At 41.3% G+C, this 27,217-nt stretch overlaps 1 protein-coding gene across 1 annotated transcript; it reads right to left on the bottom strand.

Annotated features, from left to right (window-relative positions):
* Positions 1-1,166: 1,166 nt before the first annotated feature.
* On the bottom strand, positions 1,167-15,031 carry LOC129824128 (cAMP-dependent protein kinase catalytic subunit beta-like). The gene is made up of 10 exons (XM_055883493.1): positions 14,630-15,031; positions 10,342-10,403; positions 9,960-10,088; positions 7,250-7,348; positions 6,909-6,991; positions 5,541-5,667; positions 4,180-4,275; positions 3,911-4,033; positions 3,482-3,646; positions 1,167-2,761 (listed from the first exon to the last, which is right to left on the bottom strand). Exons 1-10 carry the CDS (start codon positions 14,673-14,675, stop codon positions 2,636-2,638), a joined length of 1,056 nt encoding a protein of 351 aa, XP_055739468.1. The 5' UTR covers positions 14,676-15,031; the 3' UTR covers positions 1,167-2,635.
* Between the last annotated feature and the right edge of the window lie 12,186 nt (positions 15,032-27,217).

Here is a 27,217-nt window from a genome sequence, read left to right on the forward strand (position 1 = left end):
GTTCGGGACATGCGAGATAGCTAATTAGCACAGGTGGTCCTTCTGTCATCCGTAAACACGCGCTGTAACATGGATATGGCCGTGTGGGAACACTAACCCTATAAAAAGGTGTGTATCAATAATTTTTTCCCTCGCTGATATGAACGATAAGTACTATGCTTACAAAAAATTATGCTTGTACCGCAAGCGATGCGTGTTAATGTTCAGACTGAGCGTCGAGGCTCTTAAACTCCCCCGTACAGAAGACGCCTTTGTTCAATAAATTGACTAATGTAATAGAACTGAGAGTCATTGTGGAGTGCTAGTGGCCCCCATACTGCAGCAGCAATGAGGAAGTCTATTGCTGGTGCGGAAAGTTTCACAAAAGCATGTGAAATCTAAAGGAAAAAACATATAACATACCATTTACATAAAAACATAGATTTGGTACAAAATAAAAGTGAACCACCCATTTAAGACTTTTGGCATAATGGTTTTGGAATGACAGTCACAGGGAAGAGGGTTTAAGGTCTGTTCAGGGTAACTCCTAATTAAACTACACTGGTGTCAGGAGTAGGATAGCACATCCCTGACGAGTTTTAGGCACATTTCATTGGAGGCAAACTGCCATTTTTTCATATATAGCAGTCTACTACTAAATCAGACCTATTCTTCCTATATTGAACCGCATCAGCTTCTGAAGAGCTTGGATTCCACATTTAACACATCTCCCACTACCATACAAATATTTTAAGACAGCTAAGGAAAACACATTTTCTTCAGGAAATGTAATCATTTGTGAATCGTGAACAGTAAAATAAATATTGATGGAATTTCCTGAATTACTTCATTTATAGCCAAACTCGTTGAAATGATTGCTGTTGTAATGCCAAAGCCTTCTCATTTGACTGGGAAATTATGAAAGGATTTAACTGAGAGAAGTGGACATGCCAAACAAAACCTATGACATACGCGAAAGTGATCCAAAAATAAATAAATCATAAACTTCATGTGGTAATTAACATGTACATGAACATTTCAGTCATGATGTGTGATGAAGCCTGGTCCCTCTCTTGGACGTTATCCTGCATTATATAGTTTGACAAATATAAGGCCCACACATGAACACTCCTAGAGCAGTATGCCGTTATTTACACCACAAGATTACAAAAGAAACTTTCCAAACGTTGACACTTTAAAAAAAAAAATGTATTAGCATCTCTAATGTGTATAAATAAAAACATATGAAACAATGCATATACTTATAATGTAATGAGCTGAACAATGACTGGATTATATGTGATACAAAGGTCAAGGAGCAGTCTTGTTTGTCTTTTGCCAGTGTATGTCTGTGAGAAAAAACTAATGTACCTTAATCAAGCATTTCAAACTATGCATACCTATAAGTTGCAACACTACATTCTGTCATAAGAATGAAACAAACAAGGAAAGGAGGGAAGTCAAGAACAGCAATAGGGAAAAACATGGGGGAAAATTGTGTTTTGTGATCCCTTTTGAGAAGCTTGCAAGACTGCTTAGTATCAACATATTGTTATGAAGTGTGTACTGGTTTTACTAACAATGTTGAGGCAAAAGCCACAACACTGCACACACTGAACTGATCAATTTAAAGAGCGCACCTCAAAAGGACTTGATTTCACTTTAACGCATCAGGAGCTCTGCAGCTCCACAAATTCATTTAAAAGTGTCCTTTTTTATTAGCGGACCTGAAATCTTAGGGACCAAAAAACCTTCAGTTTTAATCCATGTATTAAAATGTTAAATAAAAAGGAGAGATTACAAATTCAACAAATTCTAGAATTTCTCTGACCACTTATGTTATTTTCTGTTTGTAGTTGGGTTCGCCATTCCTTGCAATGACTTCCCTTTTACAGGGCTAGAATACCAATGGGCCAGAGAATGGATGCTTTGTGGGGCTGTTGGAATTGGTCTAAAGGGGTCTACAGACAAAGGCAAAGAAAGGAAGGGACCTCTCTTCCTCTGTCACCCAATTAGTTATATTTTGGTCATGCTCTTAGCACTCAATGGTGTTTAATGTGTCTTACTTAGTGACAAAAAATATACACAAAGGACAAATACTATTTCTGAAAGCTGGCCAAAACATTGTCCTAGTAGAAGGTGAGAATAATTTTCAATTGAAAAGCATCAGATTTGTAACAGACCATAAAATCGAAACTGTTGACGACTGGAGGCACTGCCCTACAAAACCACACAACCATGTGTGATACTGCCACAGACAAGTCGGTTTGAAGTTACACTGCGTGGACTTATATGAAATTGGCCTCTCTCATATAGTTGCCCTCTCTGGTTTTCCTCCTAAATCGAAAAATTTCACATCTGTAAAGGGGAGCACAACATCCAAGACAACTGCTTCAAAGTTCAAAAACAGAGTGGGTAGAGGGGATTAAAAAAAAGGTGGCGTGTCTGCTTTAATACGCAGGTATATGTGACAGTGAAGGTGTTATCATTGGCACCCAAGGATCATGGCGACCTCATTCAGCCTTGTGGAATGAAGGAACTACCTAGTAATAGTTGAACAATGGTCTCTGCTCCAACCCCAAGTCTTTAGAAGAGTGCAAAGATCCCCTTATTTTTCATGTGTGTTTTAGCCCTGATATATCCACGTGTGCACGTCCTAAAACTCGGAAAACTCCTTTGCACATTTTTCCGTTACAGAAACGCGGATCTCCTCCTCTTCGTAGTCGTCGAAGTTGCTTGTGTCTCCAGCGCCTCGACACTTTGGTATGAACGGGGCTTCCACCTGACAACACAGAGAGCAGGACAACCAGGAGCGGAGTTAGTGTGCCTTAGAGGAGACCAAGCCAGTACTTCAATGAGATTCTAATACTACAAGAATTTTCAGATGCCTAGGTAATACCTCCTTTCAGCAAAATGCATTATGAAGTAATTCTAGTAAGCCAAATACAAAACATTATGAAACCATATAAAGACTATTGTTGCAAGATCATAATACTCAAGAAAGTGCTACTGGACACTAATAAAATACAGAGGCCTTGTCTGAACACCCGTACTTGTGTTAGGATTTTTGGCGATGCAAAAATAGAACGTTTTATAGAATGTCAAATTTAAAAATGTAGTATACTTTAAATCCCAGGATGTCATACTCATTTCGGCTTTTCATTTAGAATTCGCTGCACCCTATTGAAGAAGAGAATAAGTGTTTTCAGACACATGTCTGTGACATCAGCTGATAACCAGAATAGGGGACACGCTCTGCAAAAATGTACGAGTGGCGTGGAACAAGAGAGATTGTGCATGTAGATTACGCCTTCTCAGTATGGATGAGTAGTATGTTGATATGTTGCTGAAATAGTATGTAGTATGATTAGTAGACAGTATGTTGTTTTAGCAAGTAGTAGGCAAGAATTTGGCCAATGTGTTTCATAAAAGTTAGGTGCTATAAAGAGCAATTCAACTCCGCATTGATAGTCTTCATCCTCCAACACAGCCTTGTATGTACCTTCCTCTCGTAGATGGCAATCCAGTCCGTTGTAGCGAACCACTTGTGTCCTTTGATGTCGTTGACGCCGTTCTTCAGGTTGCCGTAGCGTTTGGTCAGGTCCACCTGCAGCAGGTTCCTCAGCAGGTCCTTCAGGTCAGAGCTGAAGTGGGATGGGAAGCGGACCTACAGGGGGACACAGAGGTTTGTCTAAATGGTCATGTATTGAGAAATGTACATTTGCTCCTAGTTGGACCTGTATAGTAAGTGATTAAAGACAGAAGAGGCTAAGCCAAAAGCAAGCCAAGCATTCATTGGGCAGTTAAAACCTCCTACTGAGTTAAACTTACTCCATGAGAACATGACAGGTGTTCAAAATGTGTTAAAATTGGAGGTTAAATAGGTAGGCCATTTCAGACATGCGTAATGTAAAAATGGACTTGTCCATACCTTTCCAGACACAATCTTCTCATAGATCTGAATAGGCTGGTCAGCGAAGAAGGGAGGGTATCCAGCAGCCATCTCATATATGAGGACCCCCAGGGCCCACCAGTCCACTGCTTTGTTGTAGCCCTACACACAGCACAATGACAAATGTAGTTCACATACACATATGTAATCTAAATTCATGGCAACAAACTAATGTTCCATGTCTTCAAATGTAGTAATTTAATGCACTGTGTGTGTGAGAGAGAGAGAGAGACAGACAGGAATCTCACCTTGCTGAGTATGATCTCGGGCGCCAGGTACTCTGGAGTTCCACACAACGTCCAGGTTCTGCCTTTTACCCTCTTGGCAAATCCAAAGTCTGTCACCTGACCACCAAGAACACGTACAGTCGGTAAAGCAACATTGCAGAGAAAACATAACCCATCATTTCTGCACAGCACTTTGAGATATCAGCTGATGTAAGAAGGGCTTTATAAATACATTTGATTTGACATTACAGTATACGCCATAGGCAGTGATGTGTCATGCACAGTGCTCCAGTTGGCCCGGTGCTCACCGGTACACAGTACTGGCACCTCAAATGTTCTACTGCTTGAGTACAAGGATGCAAACTGGTGAGGGCCCAAAATGGTAACACAAAAATTCACTTGGACACATAAAATGTGTGAGGTGTAAGAAAAGTGGCTTATTTTCAGAGAATAACAAGTAATAAATACACATTTGAATAAATCTCAACACTCCTAACTTTACAAACCACAATAGACAGAGAAAATGGTGTCCTGGGGTAGGGGGGAGTTGGGCTCTTTGGTCTGGTTTAAGGTTTATTATGACAGGTAATGATAATCTGCCTCCCCAGACAGAAATACATAGGGCACTCTAAAATCTGTTAAATTGTTTTGCCAAATTCTGTTCTTGGTTTAGCTTTTCCAGGTTTCAGAATTTCTCTCAAAAATCACCCTTTTATTGATAGAACATAACATAACAATGCTTAAAACCACATCAGGAGACCACATTTGAGGTCAAAAAATGTATTCATCTATGTGGGAGAGTGTAGTTGCCCTTTAATTCAATTGTGCACCAGCAAGAGACTGTTTGGCTAGTAGCAGTGTTTCTTTAGCGGTGTTTCATGTGAACCTGATTGGTACAAATTTATCATGATATCATTCTGCCAGCCAGGTATGCCTACTTTGCAGACATTTAATTGGGATTTTCTTTTTGGAAAGCCTTTAGAAATGTTTCAGCATGCTAACTGGCTACACAACACACACAGGTGTTACTTCTTCAGAAAGTTGCAGGAAATACATATAACTGATGCACTATTTTCAGGAATTATGAGAAACTAGTGCAATTTAAGTAATTGTCATAAGTTCAATACATTTTAATACCTTCCTGTGCTCAGTCAATGATTTCAATATGAGACACAGACCCCTTCCCCTTTTTCTCTTCGGATCTACACGATTCACTTGGATGGCCTATTTTGAGATCAAAGCGGTGAATATCGCCGAAAAGCGACGGGTTTTCATCTCTGTCAGTAGGCCTACCGGCATCCCTTATGCAACATTGACTCTAAAATAAGAACCCTGGTGCTGTAAAATGAAAATGATCCACTTGAAGCACTGGTCACACATACCTGGATGTAGCCATGCTGATCGATTAGAAGGTTCTCAGGCTTCAGATCTCTGTAGATAAGGTCTAGTGAATGGAGGTACTCGAACGTCAGTACTATCTGGGCTGCGTAAAACCGTGCGTGCGGTTCACTGTGAAGGAAAGGGAGAAGAATCTGTTTAACTGATCACGTAGTAGGCGCAAAAATGTAAGCTGAGTTGTAATTAACTACCAGCTATATGAGCACTGAATTTAAAATAAAAACACACACTCCCCTCTGTATTTATCTGGACAGTGAAGCAAAAACATATAATGCACGAGTCCCCCCCATTTGAAGGCGTCATAAGTATTTGGATTTCTGTTGTAGTGTATTCTGGTTGGTACAAAAGTTTACTATATGGTCCCATATTCCTAGCATGCACTTACTACGTCAAGGTTGTGACTCTACAAACTTGTTGGATGCATTTGCAGTTTGCATTTGCAGGATTATGTCGTGTGGTAGGTAGCCTGGTGGGTAGGAGCGTTGGGCCGGTAACCAAAAGATTGCTGGATCGAATCCCCAAGCCGACGTTCTGCCCCTGAGCAAGGAAGTTAACCCCCAAAAACAACTGGGCACCAATGACGTGGATATCGATTAAGGCAAGCCCCCGGCACCTCTCGGACTCAGAGGAGTTGGGTTAAATGCGGAAGACACATTTATGTTGAATACATTCAGTTGTACAACTGGTATCCCCTTTCCCTTTCTCAATAGAAATGAATGAGAAATAACGTATTGAGTCATTTTCATTGTATATAAGAATAGAATATGTTTCTGAACACTTCTACAGTAATGTGGATGCTACCATGATTACGGATAATCATTACGTTACAGCCTTATTTACAATAAACGTAACTCCAAAACAACATTATTTATAATTAATTTCTGTTGGGCACAAAATAAATCTGAAACACAACCAAAACAAACTGAAAACGCATCCAACAACTTTGATTCACAAGTGTGATGTAGTCATTGCGTGCTAGGAATATGGGACCAAATACTCAACTTTTAAAACTGAATTTTCTAAATACTTCCAACAACCTTCAAAATGGGGGGACTAGATACATAAAGTGCATTCATTTCTAAATGGTAAAACATAAGTATGAAAATACCCTCAAATAAATGATGACATTCTGTACTGTCACCTCACATAGAACTTTTGATATGAAATCTAATTCTGGAGAACAAAGCCAAATTAAAATGTTATAAATTCACTGTCCAAAAAAAATACACAAATGTAGGTTAAAAAAATGTTTCCCAAAACAATTTTCAATCAACAAATGGAAAATCTATAAACAACTTATAATCAACCAGATATTGTATTGATGAGCAGAACGTTGACAGACAGACACTCACCTGAACCTTCCGATTCGTCTTAGATGTGAAAACATCTCTCCTCCTGGAACATACTCCATCACCATGTACAAATTGGAGTTGTCCTGTGGAGGGACACAGACAGACGTAAACAAATCCAGTCAGATACTGAGGTAACTGAATAATAAAGAGGCCATATGTATTAAGCGTCTCAGTGCTGGGATCAGCCCCCCGCGGCCATTTAAATCAAATTCATTATGATCAAAAAGGAAAAACGAGCCCTAAATCAGCACACCTAGTTTGAGACGCTTGATTCATAGCCTCTGATCTCAATGGCCAGATTAAAAACACTGTATGCAGAAGGAAAAAAAACTGAACTGTACCTTGAAGGCATAATCAAGTCTGACGAGGAAGGGAAAAGACACGGCCTGCAATATTCTCTTCTCATTTAGCGTGTGCTCTATTTGCTTGAGTTTCACCACCTACCAGACAAAGAAGTGATCATCAGACAACAGTCTTGACCGACAGTTTAAGTACAGTTTAATGATGGCATGACAAAGTTGTAGAGGTTTTTTGGGGGGGCTTTAGTCTCGTAATTACCAGACTGAGGTAGCAGACCATTTATGTTAGCTCGTGAGATCAGGAGGCTTGCGTGGCTAGGGCAGCTTTTAGATTGCATTCCAGTAATCACATTTTTGTCAGACGCGCCAAATACAACAGCTGTAGACCTTACCGTGAAATGCTTACTTACAAGCCCTTAACCAACAATGCAGTTAAAAAAAAATAGAGTTGTGAAAATATTTACTAAATTAAAAAAAAGAAAAAAAGATACAATAACGAGGCTATATACAGGGGGTACCGGTAGCGAGTCAATGTGTGGGGGTACAGGTTAGTCGAGGTCATTTGTACATGTACATAGGGGTAAAGTGACTATGCATATATAAACAGTGAGTAGCAGCAGTGTAAAAACAAAGGGGGGGGCTGACAATTTTTTGGCCCTTCCTCTGACACCGCCTAGTATATAGGTCCTGGATGGCAGGAAGCTAGGCCCTAGTGATGTACTGGGCCATACGCAATACCCTCTGTAGCGCCGTACGCCGACCAGTTGCCATACCAGGTGGTGATGCAACCGGTCAGGATGCTCTCGATGGTGCAGCCGTAGAACTTTGATGATCTGGGGACCCATGCCAAATCTTTTCAGTCTCCTGAGGGGGAAAAGGCGTTGGCATGCCCTCTTCACGACTGTCTTGGTATGTTTGGACCAGGATAGTTTGTGGGTTATGTAGACACCAAGGAGCTTGAAACTCTCGACCCGCTCCACTACAGCCCCGTCAATGTTAATGGGGGCCTGTTCAGCCCTCATTTACCTGTAGTCCATTATCAGCTCCTTTATCTTGCTCACATTGAGGGAGAGGTTGGAAAGAGACTATGGTATTATAATCCAGACACTAACAGGTCAGATCATATCGGTGCATGTGATGGGAGGAACCACTGGCAGACATTACACATATATATCATACACTGCTCAAAAAAATAAAGAGAACACTTAAAAACACAATGTAACTCCAAGTCAATCACACTTCTGTGAAATCAAACTGTCCACTTAGGAAGCAACACTGATTGACAATACATTTCACTTGCTGTTGTGCAAATGGAATAGACAAAAGGTGGAAATTATAGGCAATTAGCAAGACACCCCCCAAAACAGGAGTGATCCTGCAGGTGGTGACCACAGACCACTTCTCAGTTCCTATGCTTCCTGGCTGATGTTTTGGTCACTTTTGAATGCCCCTTGTGAGACCATATGCTGAAACATGCACATTTGTGGCCTGCTGGAGGTCATTTTGCAGGGCTCTGGCAGTGCACCTCCTTGCACAAAGGCGGAGGTAGCGGTCCTGCTGCTGGGTTGTTGCCACGTCTCCTGATGTACTGGCCTGTCTCCTGGTAGCGCCTGCATGCTCTGGACACTACGCTGACAGACACAGCAAACCTTTTTGCCACAGTTCGCATTGATGTGCCATCCTGGATGAACTGCACTACCTGAGCCACTTGTGTGGGTTGTAGACTCCGTCTCATGCTACCACTAGAGTGAGAGCACCGCCAGCATTCAAAAGTGACCAAAACATCAGCCAGGAAGCATAGGAACTGAGAAGTGGTCTGTGGTCACCACCTGCAGAATCACTCCTGTTTTGGGGGGTGTCTTGCTAATTGCCTATAATTTCCACCTTTTGTCTATTCCATTTGCACAACAGCAAGTGAAATTTATTGTCAATCAGTGTTGCTTCCTAAGTGGACAGTTTGATTTCACAGAAGTGTGATTGACTTGGAGTTACATTGTGTTGTTTAAGTGTTCCCTTTATTTTTTTGAGCAGTGTACTTATGTTATGCCACCAGATAACATCTACAGCAGCGGTATTCAAAGTTGGGGTCGCAACCTTGCAGTGGCGTTGCCCATTAAAAAATTACAAATATTTGAGGACATGTTATTGTATGGAACAAGTCACAACATACATTTGAGAAAGATCATTTAAAAAAATACATTTACATTTACTGAATTATACATTTAAAAATACATTTACTGAATTAAAAGTTATTTGTTGATGTAAAAATCGAAATGTGCCGATTTAAGGTTGGTTCATTGGTTCATTAGATTTGGGATGGGGCCGCCAGAAATTCTAGCGGAAAAAATGGGGTCCCGCTGGAAACGTTTGAATACGACTGATCTACAGTATTTTATTTCATTCTTGCCCCATTTTTTGTTTGATATTATTTTGTTGGAGTGGAATTGCACACTATCTTTACTGTATTTTTGATGCTTCATTTAGACGGGTACAAACAGCTGGGATGAGAGTAAGGAGGTAGACATAGGTGGAAGACGGGGTTGAACCCAGGTCTTCGGTGGGGAGGCATGCATGTGCTTGCTGCCTGGAGTGATACCCACTCGACCAAGGCTTTGCACTTGTGGCCCCGTTTGATGCCCTAAAATAGCATCTCTTCATCCTCTTCCCATAGCAAGGTGATACATTGCCTTGTCAGCTCATACATGGGTTACCCGTCCTTGAGAAGGCCAGCTGTTTTCCACTGGGCACCAACCTTTTGCTTGTCCAGTATTTTCATGGCGAAGAACTGCTCTGTTCCTTTATGTTTGACCAGCATGACTCTTCCAAACGAGCCTGTACCCAGGGTCTTTAGCCTGTCAAAGTCATCTAGGCCCGTCGTGCTCTAGAATGGGTCACACAAAACACAGGATGTGGATTACCTAATGGATATACCACAGCAGCAGTCCCAGGCTTTTACTCAGTTCAACGTAGATATTCCCCACATCCACATATCCTTTTCTATACACATTGGTGAAGGACTTTGGTTGAGAAGAAGGCAAAGAGATAGGATGTGAGGAATCACAGAAAGAATAAATGAGAGAGTCCCCAAACCCTGGATTTGTAGCTCCAACCTTAAGAGCATGAAAACATCTCACCTGTGGTGGACATTCCCATTTCCGTAAGAAGTCTTCTTTGGCTTTGGCTAGGAACTCTTTCACTGTATGGAAGAAAGATATACACAGGCAAATTAGCTAACAGGAAGGAATTGTCTGTCAACGCATGATTAATTCCTATTTATTGACTTGAGATTTGATTTGCATGGAGTGGGCAACAAAGTACAAAGGACATCTTAATGGAATCTTATGTGGAAATTCTAGAACAGTGACAGGGTATCAATTGTAACAACATCTGTATGAAATGGAATTCAATGGAGACAAAGACTGGTAAGGTCTAACTAACCAAACTCCTATCTGCATTTTACATCCACAAAATACATGTACGGAGAAGGGGGGGGGGGGGGGGGGGGACAACATCAAAACGTTTCTTTTTAGTGATACAACAAAACACACCAACCAAAACGGACAGTCTAAGTAAGAAGTGATGCCAAGAGCTCCATTTCTCTTTTTTAAATAGGTAGGGGGATGTAAGAATTCACTAAGACAGGTGAAGAGGCTGGGCTCTCTCGAAGCATGCAGAACTCTTGTGCATCACTTTCTGCACTGACTGTGCATTAGGGCCCAATACTGTTCACGGGAAGGCTTTAACACAGAGTATTATATACAGAATTGTTTTTGATGAGCCAGGACAAACCAAAACACATGGAAAAACACAGCAGACAAGAGATATCCAGAATGACAGAATGCAGATGACAAAAACACAGAGGTTTAGGTAATGGTTTTGGCAGAACCTAGATCGAAGCATATACTGAACCACTACTACAAGCCAAGCTTGGGTTCATTTACAATAGAATCAATGCGTGCAAGGTTTCAGACTTCTGTCATTTTGGGAATCTAGTGGAAGAATGGGCATACCAAAAGTCTCTATAGATCACCCAAGGATTTGCAGGAACAATGTGGAAGGGATGATGTGGAAGAGAGAGAGAGAGAGAGTGCATAAATCTAACAAGTATATCAGATCAACAAACATGGACCATATGCAGTGAAGAACAATAGAAGATGACAACGAAGGAAAGAAAAAGACAGTATTAGATACAGAGAGAAAGAGTTGTCATTCTTCTTCTGGAATTCAGTGTGACAAAGAAAAACAAGGCGACTAATTAGAATGTTTGTTAATGACACCTGTGGGTAAGAAAGTTACAACAGACATGACTAGGATGGCAAATGCTGTACAAATACAAAGATGTAGCAAACAGAAAAAGGCTTTAATAATTGTGCAGTTATTTTTATATAGGCTACAGTGTGTTGAAGCACTAAAAATCCCACATAACCCTGGCCTGAAAAGTAGACTATACTGTATATGATTTTTTTTATTAACACATTTACATAGTGTATTCAGACCCTTTAATCAGTACATTGTTGAAGCACCTTTGGCAACGGTTACAGCCTCAAGTCTTCTTGGGTATGATACTATAAGCTTGGCACACCTGTATTTGGGGAGTTTCTCCCATTCTTCTCTGCAGATCCTCTCAAGCTCTGTCAGGTTGGATGGGGAGCGTTGCGGCACAGCTATTTTCAGGTCTCTCCTGAGAATTGTCCCAAAGCCACTCCTGAGTTGTCTTGGCTGTGTGCTTAGTGTCTTTGTCCTTTTGGAAGGTGAACCTTTGCCCCCCCAGTCGGAGGTCCTGAGCGCTCTGGAGCAGGTTTTCATCAAGGATCTCTCTGTACATCATTCCCTCGATCCTGACTAGTCTCCCAGTCACTTCCCGCTGAAAAACCTTTGGTACCCTTCCCCAGATCTGTGGCTCGACATAATCCCTGTCTCGGAGCTCTACGGACAATTCCTTCAACCTCATGGCTTGGTTTTTGCTCTGACATGCACTGTCAACTGTGGGACCTTATATAGACAGGTGTGCTTTTCCAAATAATGTCCAATCAATTGTATTTTCCACAGGTGGACTCCAATCAAGTTGTAGAAACATCTCAAGGATGACCAATGGAAACTGGATGCAACTGAGCTCAACTTCAAGTCTCATAGCAAAGGGTCTGAATACTTATGTAAATAAGGTATGTTTTTTTTATATTTGTAATATATTTGAAAAAAATTCTACAAAACCTGTTTTCGCTTTGTCATTATGGGGTAGTGTGTGTAGATTGAGGATTTTTATTTATTTAATACATTTTAGAATAAGGCTGTAACGTAACAAAATGTCGAAAAAGTCAAGGGGTCTCAATACTTTCTGAATGCACTGTATGACCACCTAGCTAATCTAAATGTTTACATAATCAGAGCTGGTTATGGTTAACTGTACTGAATGGGATCCCTTTTAAAATACATAAGCTAGGTGTCCAGTATTGAACAGTAGAATAAGGTAATAAGGTACACCTCAGTACAGTACAGTTTTTAGAGATCAGCACCACTAAGTTCATATTTTTAGAACATGGTTGGCTAATGCAAGATTTTCCATTAAAAAAAAAATACCTAACATGTTTAACAACATGGAAGGTTGTGACATGGAACAGTGAAACAAGGCTCATTCAGTGTCAGAATTAGCCTACCTCCCTGACAAACTGGGAGTGTTTTGACATCTCCCAAGAGCCAAGCCAAGACAACGAGTCTGAGTTGGTGAGGAGGTTAGTGCAACACACACATGGGCTATTATCAGGAACCAGGTTGCCGGCACTGTAAACAGCAATAGGGCAGACAAATCTGTAGCAGCAGCAGTTTAGGGCACTGTGGCTTAGACAGGTTTAACACCAGAAGGTTGAGAGACTGGGGCTCATGTTATGTCAAAACAGACAGGAAAACAGACAGCACAGCACAGGCTTTAAGTTGCACTGATCAGATCAAAGAACACCGCTTGCTTCCTGAAACTGGAAAGATACCTGTGGCTGACCAGGTTCCTGTGCCTCTGCCTGGTCTCTTCCAACACTTCAGTAAATGTCATATGAACAGATTAACAGCATTGTAAAGAGACAAAGCTTTTAAACGACCTAGATACATTACCATAAACTACCATAAATTTTCACATTTGGCCGTACATATATCAAAGTGAAGTAGATGGAACAGCACATATGCAAACTCACAAGTCAGTGGCATTTCCCAGACTAACTTATGCCAGATTAGTTTGCAAGCAGTTCACACACATTCAGATCTGGACACAAACCAACGCCTCGATATTCCTGACTGTATAGGAATTCATGGGGAAACATTTAAAATGTATCAAGTCATGCAGTGCATTGATCATCAGCATACATATGTCAAAGTGTACCACTGCAAATTAATACAGTCCCAGAGCTAGTTGCGTCAAAGCTTGTAATTCCCCTTATCCTCTTACGAAGGTCTGGTGACAAGCTGTTCCAGTCAATGACAAACTGTGCTGTGTGTATGTGCATGTAGAACTGCACATCACTAAGATTAAACAGACTCTAAACCAAAATGACTTGTGAGATAAATCACTTGGGAAGGTTGTATTACGGGCCTGGTTTTATGAATGGCAAGTGGGCATTTGTCATTTCTTCACCATATTTGGTCACTGTTTAGAGGAGCGCTAGAGAGTACTGTAGAGGGAAAGCTGTATATATATATACAGCGCCTCAAGACTGAGATGTGGAGGCAGTCTGATAATTGAAACCCCATACTTATTAAACTACTTATCCTTAGTGTGGTTAATCTAACATGACATTTGTAAATAGTTTAGGAGTGGAGTGAATTTTTGGTTGCTAATGATCTATCATATTTGTAAAATTACAAATTAGCTAGCTAAAACAACTCTAATCTACAAACGCAATATCAAAACAACAGGCCTCATAGGCTATGAGACCAACACACGTCAGAGAGTCAAGCCTTTGGCTGGCTATGCTACAGTACTGTAGCTGGCATTGGACATTACTCTGGTTTGGTGATGTCTCACGGGCCTGGTGGTGGCTAACTAACGCTGATATACAGCTAGCTCTCACTGACGTTAGCTAGGTAGACAACATCATAGCGAAAGTGCTAAAACAACCCGCTAGCTAGCTAGCTAATGTTAGTAGCTAGCTAGGCCTCTGGACCAGGTTGTAACTATTTAGTTACACATCCCTTGTACTAGTGATCTAGCTGAGATTAGGTCAGAAACCAATTACTATAAATTATCGTCGATAGCCAAATATAGGGGCAAGGGTGTAATTCATGTAAAAATGTTTACAACATCAGGGATACATTTGCGTGTGCGCCCTCCCGATGTTGTCCATAAAAAATGTCAAATGTGCTAATGTCAGCATACTAACTGGGTAGTTAGCTAACTTTAGCTAGTAAAGAGAATGCTCCACGATCGCCCCAACTCACCGCTCTCCAGCTCGTTGCCTTTCTTGGCGGTAGCAGCGTTTCCCATGGTATGGAAGACACGGCGATCGCTCAGACTGCGGGAGATGGTGGTAGCTAGCTACAGCTGTTGTTGAGTGGTGTTCCCCTTGTAGGCAAAATCGTTAATTTGGAACTATATAGAGAAATTCAATTGATAACGTTACAGTCAAATATGAAAGAAGGAGCCCAAATCCCTGTTCACCACCCCCCTTCTCTTCTTTAGATATTCCCCTTCCTGGCTCTTCTCTATCTCGCTGACTTGCAGCTAGCGGTCACTGCTCTCACACTTCTCCCCCCAAGCGTTCACTGTTGATTGCTTGGTCAAAGACCTTCTATGTGAAGAGATGGGATATCGCACTCAATCTGCTTCCGCCTTTACTAAAGGCTTTAGTTAGAGGCTTGTGAGGTGGTCCAGGGAAGAACGACTGCCCCCTCTCACTGAAGCCACAGAAATTCAAGGCCGACCGCGGTACTGCAGACATTGTTTGCAGAAAACAGGACCCCCCATTATAGTGAATGTAAAAATGGCATTCTCAATCTTCTTGGTCAATCTTCGTGTAAATACAAAAATACGCCAGATGTATGTCCGTGAACTGATTATAAAATAAATCTCACACAGAAGACGTTATAACGATAATTAAGTTGCTAATAGCAGCCTGCAGTACCCCGGTCAGTACATCACTCTAATAATAAGGGTTAACCCACTTGGTGGGAATTGTAACTTTTCAAAATGTATTAAATTATCTTTGGTTACGTGGCTCATATAGCAAGGACCGCTACAGTATGATCAAATACAGCTAACCCATTTAGCTAAATAGCTGTGGTAACTACAATACACAGGCAAAAGTATGTGGACACCTACTAGTCGAACATCTCATTCCAAAATCATGGGCAAAATTATTGAAATGGTCCCCCCTTTGTTGCTATAATTAGCCTCCACTCTTCTGGGAAGGCTTGCCCCTAGATGTTGGAACATTGCTTCCATTCAGTCACTACAGTCCCTGGTTCGAATCCAGGCTGTATCACATCCAGACGTGATTGGGAGTCCCATAGGGCAGTGCACAATTGGCCCAGCGTCGTCCAGATTTGGCAGGGATAGGCCGTCATTGTAAATAAGAATTTGTTCTTAACTGACTTGTCTAGTTAAATAAAGGTTAAAAAAAGGTCAACCACTAATGTTGGGCAATTAGGCCTGGCTCGCAGTCGGCATTCCAATTCATCCCAAAGGTGTTCGATGGGGTTGAGGTCAGGGCTCTGTGCAGGCCAGCCAAGTTCTTCCACACAAATCTCAACAAACCATTTCTGTATGGACCTTGCTTGGTGCACAGGGGCATTGTCATGCTAAAACAGGAAAGGGCCTTCCCCAAACTGTTGCCACAAAGTTGGAAGCACAGAATTGTCTAAAATGTCATTGTATGCTATAGCGTTAAGATTTCCCTTCACTGGAACTAAAGGTCCTAGCCCGAACCATGAAAAACAGCCCCAGACCATTATTCCTCCTCCACCAAACGTTACAGTTGGCACTATGCATTGGGGCAGGTAAAGTTCTCCTGGCATCTACCAAACCTAGATCTGTTTGTTGGATTGCCAGATGGTGAAGCGTGATTCATCACTCCAGAGAATGCATTTTCACTGCTACAGATTCCAATGGAGACAAGCTTTACACCACTTCAGCCAATGCTTGACATTGCACATTGTGACTTTAGGCTTGTGTGCGGCTGCTCGGCCATGGAAACCCATTTCATGAAGCTCCCAACGAACAGTTCTTGTGCTGACGTTGCTTCCAGAGGCAGCTTGGAACTCGGTTGTGAGTGTTGCAACTGAGGACAGACGATTTTCACTTGGCGGTCCCGTTCTGTGAGCTTGTGTGGCCTACCATTTCGCGGGTGAGCCGTTGTGGCTCCTAAATGTTGCCACTTCAAAATAACAGCACTTACAGTTGACGGGGCAGCTCTAGCAGGGCAGAAATTTGACGAACTGACTTGTTGGAAAGGTGGCATCCTATGACGGTGGCACTTTGAAAGTCACTGAGCTCTTCAGTAAGGTCATTTTACATATACAGAAAATATACACTGTATTGGCAAGACATTCTATATAACAAAAAGTATTAAGATCTGAACATGATAAAGATCTGAGAAAGAGGAAAAATGCTGCAAAATGACTCACTCTTCAGTCTCCATTGACTTGCAATGGATTTGATTATGCTGCATATACTCTATGGGAGTGAGAGTGAGAGAGAGTGTGTGTGGATTTCTTTAGATATTGTCTATATATAAATTGGTCTACATACCAACAAATATTAAGATCTGATCATTTGAAGATGTATTCAAATGTGTAAATGTGTCCAAAGACTAAATATAGTACCATACAGAAAGGGATGTATTTCACAAACATTGAGTTGATCATATAGGTAACAATACTATACATTTTAAACAGTTTAAATCTGATAAAAAATAAGAAACCTGCACACCGCTCTTGATAGTATCACTGCTCTTTAATAAGCGTTACGTATCGGCCTCACGGCCTTGTTGTTTCTCATTTTATTCAACTGTTACCATGGGCCGGCAAAAAAAGAAAGCTCAGATGTGCGAGTACCTTCTGAATTTTGAAAAACAGTTTAATTCTAAATTGTATTTCAAAATAGATACAGTACCAGTCAAAAGTTTGTACACACATACTCCTTCAAGGTTTTTCTTTATTTGAACTATTTTCTACATTGTAGAATAATAGTGAAGATATTAGACCGGTGTAAATCTGTCCTTTGGTCTGATGAGTTCAAATTTTAGATTTTTGGTTCCAACCGCCGTGTCTTTGTGAGACGCAGAATAGGTGAACGGATGTATCTGCATGTGTAGTTCCCACCGTGAAGCATGGAGGAGGAGGTGTGATGGTGTGGGGGTGCTTTGCTGGTGACGCTGTTGGTGATTTATTTAGTATTCAAGGCACACTTAACCAGCATGGCTACCACAGCATTCTGCAGTGATACGCCATACCATCTGGTTTGCGCTTAGTGGGACTATCATTTGTTTTTCAACAGGACAATGACCCAACACACCTCCAGGCTTTGTAAGGCCTATTTGACCAAGATGGAGAGTGATGGAGTGCTGCATCAGATGACCTAGCCTCTACAATCACCCGACCTCAACTCAATTGAGATGGTTTGGGATGAGTTGGACCGCAGAGTGAAGGAAAAGCAGCAAACAAGTGCTCAGCATATGTGGGAACTCCTGTTGGAAAATCATTCCAGGTGTAGCTGGTTGAGTGAATGCCAAGAGTGTGTCATCAAGGAAAAGGGTGGCTATATTTTGATTTGTTTAACACTTTTTGGGTTACTAGATATGATTCCATATGTGTTATTTCATAGTTGTGATGTCTTCACTATTATTCTACAATGTAGAAAATAGTAAAAAATTAAGAAAAACCCTTGAATGAATAGGTGTGTCCAAACGTTTGACTGGTACTGGATGGTGAAGTCATTTTAATGATTCTTTCAAATGTTCTCAAAATCCCAACTTTGATTGACACTGTAAGTATGATAGATCATTGCAATCTTAATATTTAAATGTGGCCTGTCTAGACACTTGAAAGATGTTGACATCAAATTTTATGCATTTACACCAAACAGCATTTGTGCTGTGGCGCATTTTGATATTGTACAATACATAGTTAGAGAATTTGAATGGGTGATGCGTTGCTGATGTCAATACAGTGCATGGAATGTGCAGTAAGGGACAGAACACAGAGCATAAAGTAATCAATTTGAACATTCTAGAGCAGTCAACACGGTCAAATATGTAATGTCATAATGGGCCATGTTTTCAAATCAGGAAGTCCTTGAATTCAAGTTGTTATTTGTCACTCATATATCACTTTTTGGGATCAGCTGTCACCTTCTCATATTTCAATATTCCAAGTTCCTTCCACAATTTGATTTGAACATAAACATTGAAAAAGCTGAAGTAATGAGCAATTCATCAACCCATCTCTGACTGTCATTGAGTGATTCTTTCCCTTTTGTCATAAATGTAGTAGTAGCAATAGTAGTAGTAGTTGTAGTAGGTTTCATTGGTTTCTCGCAGTCATAGACTGAATTGTACACAAATTTACAGTCATGACATCAATCATATATAATTATCAAATAGTAAAATTGTAAACCAACAAAACACATGGATATAATGTTAAAATATGCAATATATACAAAGCAACATTATTACAACGACAAGGTTTGGGTGGCAGCTTTAGAAAATACATCTTTAGAGTCCTTAGGGAGGCATTTCTAAGGCTTCTGGGCTATATGGTGCGTGCATTGATCAGTTTAGTGTGGAATGGGATGGGAGAGTTCTGATAACGGCCTGTGAGTGTCATGGGAGTGTTACGTTTTTGGCTGTTGCAGGTTGCCCATCCTGCTCTCCAAGGACATGATTACGAGGGTTTCGAGGGTTTCCCGGTAGCTGGTGTATAACCTGTACAGAATTATTCTGCAGGCTCTCTTCTGGACACGTTACAGCTGAGCAGTCAGGGTTTGAGGCCAGGCAGGGACAGCATACTCCAGAACTGGTCTTATGTAGCCTATGTAGATGAACAGTAGGCCTGCTGTAGGTACAGAGAAAAGTTTAATGTGCTTGAGGAGGAACAGCTTCCTGCTCTTAAAATATATATTTTTAAAGTAAGACTAGGCCTCCATCTAGTGGAAATGTGTGACATACTGTAGATTTAATTCACCGCAATAGTTTCAAATAAAATAGCCATATAGCTCTTTCAACAATTGCATTGATATTTATTTTGTATATAATGATCATATCTGATTCCTTACACATATCTTTATTAATTCTAACAGTCAAACTTCATGTGATTAAATAAATAATTCATTTCCCATTCTGTGATAATGTAAACATTGACTACATCTCACTGTTTTTAAGTCGAAAGTATTTGAGGTTGGTTAAAGGGTCTTCAAAGTACATGATCTTTTCCCATTGAGATAATATGGACTTTCCCCCCTAGATTTTTTCAAGCACATACGTATATGGTTTCAAATTGACCTGACAGTACATACAACATCCAGCAGGGAGAAGCATTACTCTGTGAAGTAAATTGTTGATTTAGCCTCAGAAAATGAAGTCTTATATAGTATACTAACTTGTAAGCATTGAGCCTATGCTTGAGGACCACCTTTAGCAGCCTCAAATAGATTGTCATTCTTGCACCAAATGCATATACAGCTAGATCATTCTAATCAAAAGAGAATGCATTTTAAAGTCAGACTGTGTGTGCAATAATGTGAAGACACATGGATATTAAATGTGAAAGTGAGTCTGTTTTCAATCTTTCATTTCCTCTATTTTCTCATTCCTCTCACCAACAAACAGCATGTCATGTTCATCCCAAAGAACCAGCTGCTCTCCATATTGCCTTTCTTGCTTTCCGTTTCATGTTCTTTGCAAAGCAGGGTCAAAGGGAATGCAGATTGAAGTTCTCAAATGATTGAATGAGAGGCCACAAATTTTCCCATCACTGTTATGACTAATGTACAGTAACCCTGTCACATAGTTTTGCATTATTTATCTTGTACATGTTCACTGACCTCCAAAAAGGAATTGAATTGGAGAGACTTCCCTTGCATGGGATGTTCATTTCTTACCTGCCTTTCATTTCATTGTGGTGGTGGTGGTGGTATGCCGGCAGGTAGTCTACTGTAGTCTATGGCCAAACACCTATGTTTGTGCTTTGCCAATGTGTAGTGAGTGGGGTCACCACATGTTGAAAATAAAATCCTCATGTGTTTTTTATCATGGGAAAGTTATCACTGTTCTGTGAGGTGGTTAGAGTGAGACTAATTTAGAAGTTATGAGACGGTTATAGGGATAGGAGAAGAGAGAGGGAGGACTGAGGACACACAGAGAGGGAGAGAGAGACAGAGAGAGATGATCTGGCAATCTCTTTATTATCAATCACTAGCTCCTATTAGGATGTTGCATGTGGTTCCAGGACATTACCCATTTCCTCCCCTGTATATCAGAGCCTGCATCCCCTCTCCTCCTCCCCTCCTCCATCCTAATTCACTCCAGATGAGCACAAGGGGACATTTGATTTAGTGTGCAAAGACACATGTATACAGCTGTGTCTGCCTGTCTCAAACAGCTGGTGCCGGGCCCGAAATACAACAGCAGGCAAGAGCCCCAATCACACATTTGTTTATGTAATTAAAACAGAGAAAATCTAAGCCAAAGAAAGATCTTTTTCTCTTTCTGTTCTCATCAGATGGGGACTGATCTAGTATTTCATTGGGATATAGTTCTTGGCTTTGTTTGCCACTCATATAGTGAGTGCTGAAAAGTACAGTTCGTGGTCTAATGATGTGCAGGTGATATAAGCCATGTGCTGCCGTCAGAAGACATTCCAATAGCATGTCAACAGTGTAGTCTTGAGCACTGACCCCTTCGTTCCACTGACGATGTACTTTTGGCACTGACAAGCTCAAACAACGTGTTGTATACATGAAGCAAGTGTATTATGTACAGTGCCTTGCTGATGATTTGCATTTATTTAATCCATTTTAGAATAAGTCTGTAATGTAACACAATGTGGAAAAAGTCAAAGGGTCTGGATTCTTTCCGAAGGAAGTGTATGTTTTTGATGCAGTCTATTGCAAAGATGCAGCCTTCTTGCAGACCTTTGATGCAGCCATCTCTCTTCCAACAGAGCATTCATTATTTTGTCAGAAAATGTATTATACACTAAAAGCAAATACTTCCTGACTCCTTGAGTCATCGAGTCCTGAGCTCAACACAACATAGATTGGCTATACAGTAGAGGCAACTGACAAGCAGGCTTCACGTCTTAGTTACACAAGGTTTTCTCCAGCTCTACCAGGTTTTCTCCAGCTCTACCAGGTTTTCTCCAGCTCTACCAGGTTTTGTCCAGCTCTACCAGGTTTTGTCCAGCTCTACCAGGTTTTGTCCAGCTCTACCAAGTTTTCTCTCTACCAGGTTTTGTCCAGCTCTACCAGGTTTTGTCCAGCTCTACCAGGTTTTCTCTAGTTCTACCAGGTTTTCTCTAGTTCTACCAGGTTTTCTCTAGTTCTACCAGGTTTTCTCTAGTTCTACCAGGTTTTCTCTAGTTCTACCAGGTTTTCTCCAGCTCTACCAGGTTTTGTCCAGCTCTACCAGGTTTTGTCCAGCTCCACACAGTTGTACCTTTGTAACTCACTCCTCTCCTGAGTGTCAAGGATTTGATCCAGGGGATTTACAGTTTAGTGCCCCCTCTGCCACCTCTCCACTGGTCGGGTCTGGGCACTCTGTCCCAGAACAGCGGGGTGCCCTTAGTCTGTATTTGTCTGGGAATGTTGATTTGAAACCCATAAGGTGTAGTAGGGTTTGTGTCTATTTTGTTTCACTCACGGTACCAGATCTCTTTGTCCCATTGTGGGTTATGGCTGTCTGGCTGCAGAGAGAACGCTTGTGCTGCTGTTTTATGCCTCTATACAATGAACCCTGCATGGCTGCACTGTCTAGTGTCTGCAACATAAATGGTTGTAATTTCCCCTACACAGAATATTATGAGAGAGATAGAGCTAATTTACTTTTCAGAACAGAGGATGGTTCCAGAGTGCTCAGACGGTTGAACAAGCAGCTAATTTGAGATAGATGGCCAATCTGCCTTTGAAGTGCTGCTTCAGAGTTATACAGCTCAGAATCTTCCCTGGTACTTACAGAACATGAAAAGGATACTACAGTCCTTTTTTTGACACTACTGACTGTCCTCAAGTCACCCAAGCATTACATTTGTGTTGGTATGTGCAATGTTGTTAAGTAGCCAAATGAATGAAAGAAGGAAAAGATGATGATACTTGTGATGTTGTTTCAAATCAAATCAAATTTTATTGGTCATATACACATGTTTCGCAGATGTTATTGCGGGTGTAGCAAAATGCTTGCTTTCTCTGGTGCGCTTTGTTTATTTTACCCAGAGAGGAGAATATATCTTGAAATTGGTAATAAATGAAATAATATTTTCCTCTGAACAACCAACTCCAAATAGTTACAGTTTACAGGAGGACATTCAAGCTTGACATTAGAGGCAATGCAAAGATGCAGAGAGACCCCGTCTCAGCTATACAGTCTACTGCCACATTTTGGAGACAGAGCAAAGATTATGGGAGGATAGCACTGCATACAACATGGCCATCTGAGACAGATCAAAGCAGAGACAATGAAAGCCAGAGTGAGTGCTCCAGCCCCAGTAAGCTCCTTTTAAAATGTCTGTCTCCACTACCCCACCCTCACTGACTGTTACATCACTCTCTTCAACTGTTTCCATACCCAAATGATCAACTTCTTGGAGAGAGGCTCACATACTCTTGGAGGCCCCTTTTGCATGAAGACTGGACATTGCACAGTAAGTGGCTCAGACATAAATCCTTCAAACGAATGCAAACACCCCAGTAAATGCTCTGCTGAACGGCAATGTCATGAAGCCTATGTAATGCTAATATAGATATGACATGACACAGGTCCTAACCATTTACGATGGGATATATATGATGACAAATGGCTTGCCATTACTCATGCAGGGGGTTGAGATAGAAACTAAGCAAGATGTTGTCTCACAGGGGGCTCTGACAGGAAGTTCAGCTGGAGAAGTGTTACCGTGCCTGAGAACTCCACGTGGAATCTCAACAGAATTTCAATAGCCTATCGGGAGCTGTCAAATGACTCCTCCTGTTGTCCATTGAGTCATCCATAATTCTATTCTTGAGTTCCATATTGTCTCTGTTATTAGGTGAAGGGGTGTCAATGTCATTTTGCTGAAGGGGCCATCTGAATCCAAGTGAAGGCAAATCTCTTAGACACCTGTGTAGATACATGCTCATAGTGTAGCAATTGATTTTCCTAAACAGCATTAACTTTACATGATCTGTTATGTGAATAATTTCCCTCCAAACATTTTCTTTCCTACTAATCTGAGGCTAGTGTTGGGATGTCTTGTGTGGGGAGATTGGATCAGATTGTGGGCCTGAGGCCATTATGACTAACAGGCCACATGTTCGACACCCCTGTCTCAGGCCTTTGATTTCACAGCATTGACAGGGCAGGTAGAGTAGTATAACAAGTCTCTAGGTGTGGTCACCACTTCCTCCTCCCTCCTGAGAGGACCAGATAAAAACAGGACCGTCCACGACACAGACACAGCGCTGCCTTCACTGCCTCGACTTCTGGACGGACATACTGCGGCAGAACAAACCTGTGTGATAATGATTGAGATCAAACCCCCCGTGACCCGACAACGCTTGTCACTTCCTACAGACAGCAGCTCTCCGAGCACTTATGATGTCTGTGGAGATAGTGAGGATGAACCTCCTCAGGGGACGAATCCTCACTTTGATGATGCTACATTTCATCAAGCCTTTTGAAGCTTTTTTCTCTCCCCCCTTTCTCTTTCGCAGTGGGCTAGTGCTTGGTTTGCTTAAGCATTGGTTTTGTATGAGTCATAGCAGTTACATTATTTCCTCAGTAGTCCCTATAGACAATTATATACATGAATATAGACCAGCACCTCGTTATGAAAAATCTGTATTGTCCTCTCTATCTATGCTGTTGGATTAGAATGTGTTTGGTTTGCTGCAGGTTTTAGAATAGTGCAAGAATGTGTGAAGCTGGTATGAAAATGGTGGTCTTCATAAACGCCACATACAGTAAATGCTTCACAAAGTGTAAGTCATACTTATACTACTGTACTAAGGCAAGTGGAAATGGCAGATAGGATACGCTGTCCTTGAGCAACATAGGCATACCTTTCTTTAACCACTGTTGATGTTAATTGGAATACTTTTGATTACTTTTTAGAACTGTTTCATATGCACACAAAGGTACAGTGTTCTCTAATGAAAAAAACACCACACTTGAGTTAATAAATCCATTCATCTCTCTCTCTCTCTCTCTCTCTCTCTCTCTCTCTCTCTCTCTCTCTCTCTCTCTCTCTCTCTCTCTCTCTCTCTCTCTCTCTCTCTCTCTCTCTCTCTCTCTCTCTCTCTCTCTCTCAGTTATTGTTTCCTTCCTTCTGTCAATGTCATTTGTACAATCATGGTCACCTCATGTCACCTGTGGTTAGCTATTTCATACACCGAAAAACAAGTTATTCCTTAGCTCTTAAGGTTCCTTGGACAACTTTTGCCCAATAAAGAACCTTTGAGTTAAGTGAAGAGTTCTTGACGTAGCACCTACGGTTCTTTAGAATTCTTAATGGTTCTTGAAATGTATGGAAGCCTGCAGACGTGTCGCTTTCATAGCAAATAGCAAAATGGCCAGTGTTAACTAGTGTTGACTTTTCAGTGTAACATTTCTAGTGTTGATTCAGGAGTTAAATGAGCACTAATTGGTGTAAAAAAAAAATAATCTAAGTGTTGGTGTTAATATCCAGAGTTGAACCAAAACCAAGCCCATCATTATCATATTTTCCAGTATGCTCTATTACAGGTAGATTTTTTTTACTGTTATTTTCAATGTTTTTGCTTAAACATTAATTGATTAATTCTTCTTATGCTGCTCAAATATTAACTTAACTATTCCAATCTGTTATTTGAAATTATTGCTCCCATTAATGAAATGGTTGTTCCAGTTCAGATGTTTTAGATAGTCTCCTACACTATACAGTGCCTTCGGAAAGGATTCAGACCCCTTGACTTTTTCCACAATTTGTTAGTTTACAGCCTTATTCTAAATTGTATTAAATCGTTTTTTTCCCTCATCAATCTACACACAATACCCCAAAACAACAAAGCAAAAACAGAAATGTTTGCTAGTCTAAAAAAAATAATATCACATTTACATAAGCATTCTGACTCTATACACAGCACATTATCGAAGCAGCTTTTGCAGCAATTACAGCATTGAATCTTCATGGGTATGACGCTACAAGCTTGGCACACATGTATTTGGGAAGTTTCTCCCATTCTTCTCTGCAGATCCTCTCAAGCTCTGTCAGGTTGGATGGTGAGCGTTGCTGCACAACTATTTTCAGGTCACTCTAGAGATGTTCGATTGGGTTCAAGTCCGGGCTCTGACTGGGTCACTCAAGGACATTCAGAGACTTGTCCCGAAGCCACTCTTGCGTTTTCTGTATCCTTAAGGTCGTTGTCCTGTTGGAAGGTGAACCATCGCCCCAGTCTGAGATCCTGAGTGCTCTGGAGCAGGTTTTCATGAAGGATCTCTCTACTTTGCTCCGTTCATCTTTCCCTCGATCCTGACTAGTGTCCCTGTCCCTGCCACTGAAAAACATCCTCACAGCATGATGCTGCCACCACCATGCTTTACTGTAGGAATGGTTCCAGGTTTCCTCCAGATGTGACGCTTGGCATTCAGGCCAAAGACTTGAATCTTGGTTTCATCAAATCAAATCAAATTGTATTTGTCACATACACATGGTTAGCAGATGTTAATGCGAGTGTAGTGAAATGCTTGTGCTTCTAGTTCCGACAATGCAGTAATAACCAACGAGTAATCTAACCTGACAATTCCACAACTACTACCTTATACACACAAGTGTAAAGGGATAAAGAATATGTACATAAAGATATATGAATGAGTGATGGTACAGAACGACATAGGCAAGATGCAGTAGATGGTATCGAGTACAGTATATACATATGAGATGAGTAATGTAGGGTATGTAAACATAAAAGTGGCATAGTTTAAAGTGGCTAGTGATACATGTATTACATAAAGATGGCAAGATGCAGTAGATGATATAGAGTACAGTATATACATATACATTATATTAAGTGGCATTGTTTAAAGTGGCTAGTGATACATTTTTGATCAATGTCCATCCATTTCCATTATTAAAGTGAGCTGGAGTTGAGTCAGTATGTTGGCAGCAGCCGCTCAATGTTAGTGGTGGCTGTTTAACAGTCTGATGGCCTTGAGATAGAAGCTGTTTTTCAGTCTCTCGGTCCCTGCTTTGATGCACCTGTACTGACCTCGCCTTCTGGATGATAGCGGGGTGAACAGGCAGTGGCTAGGGTGGTTGTTGTCCTTGATGATCTTTATGGCCTTCCTGTGACATCAGGTGGTGTAGGTGTCCTGGAGGGCCGGTAGTTTGCCCCCAGTGATGCATTGTGCAGACCTCACTACCCTCTGGAGAGCCTTACGGTTGTGGGCGGAGCAGTTGCCGTACCAGGCGGTGATACAGCCCGATAGGATGCTCTCGATTGTGCTCGATTGTGCTACTGCGCCTTCTTCACAACGCTGTCTGTGTGGGTGGACCAATTCAGTTTGTCCGTGATGTGTATGCCGAGGAACTTAAAACTTACTACCCTCTCCACTACTGTCCCGTCGAATCTTGTTTCTCACGGTCTGAGAGTCTTTAGGTGCCTTTTGGCAAAGTCCAAGCGGGCTGTCATGTGCCTTTTACTGATGAGTGGCTTCTGTCTGGTCCCTCTACCATAAAGGCCTGATTGGCGAGTGCTGCAGAGATAGTTTTCCTTCTGGAAGATTTTTCCATCTCCACAGAACTCTAGAGCCATGCAATTTCCATAGACAAACATTGGCAGTAGAATGGTCTTACTGAAGAGCT

The sequence above is a fragment of the Salvelinus fontinalis genome, chromosome 26, assembly GCF_029448725.1.
Source record: "Salvelinus fontinalis isolate EN_2023a chromosome 26, ASM2944872v1, whole genome shotgun sequence".
NCBI classification, from domain to species: Eukaryota; Metazoa; Chordata; class Actinopteri; order Salmoniformes; family Salmonidae; genus Salvelinus; species Salvelinus fontinalis.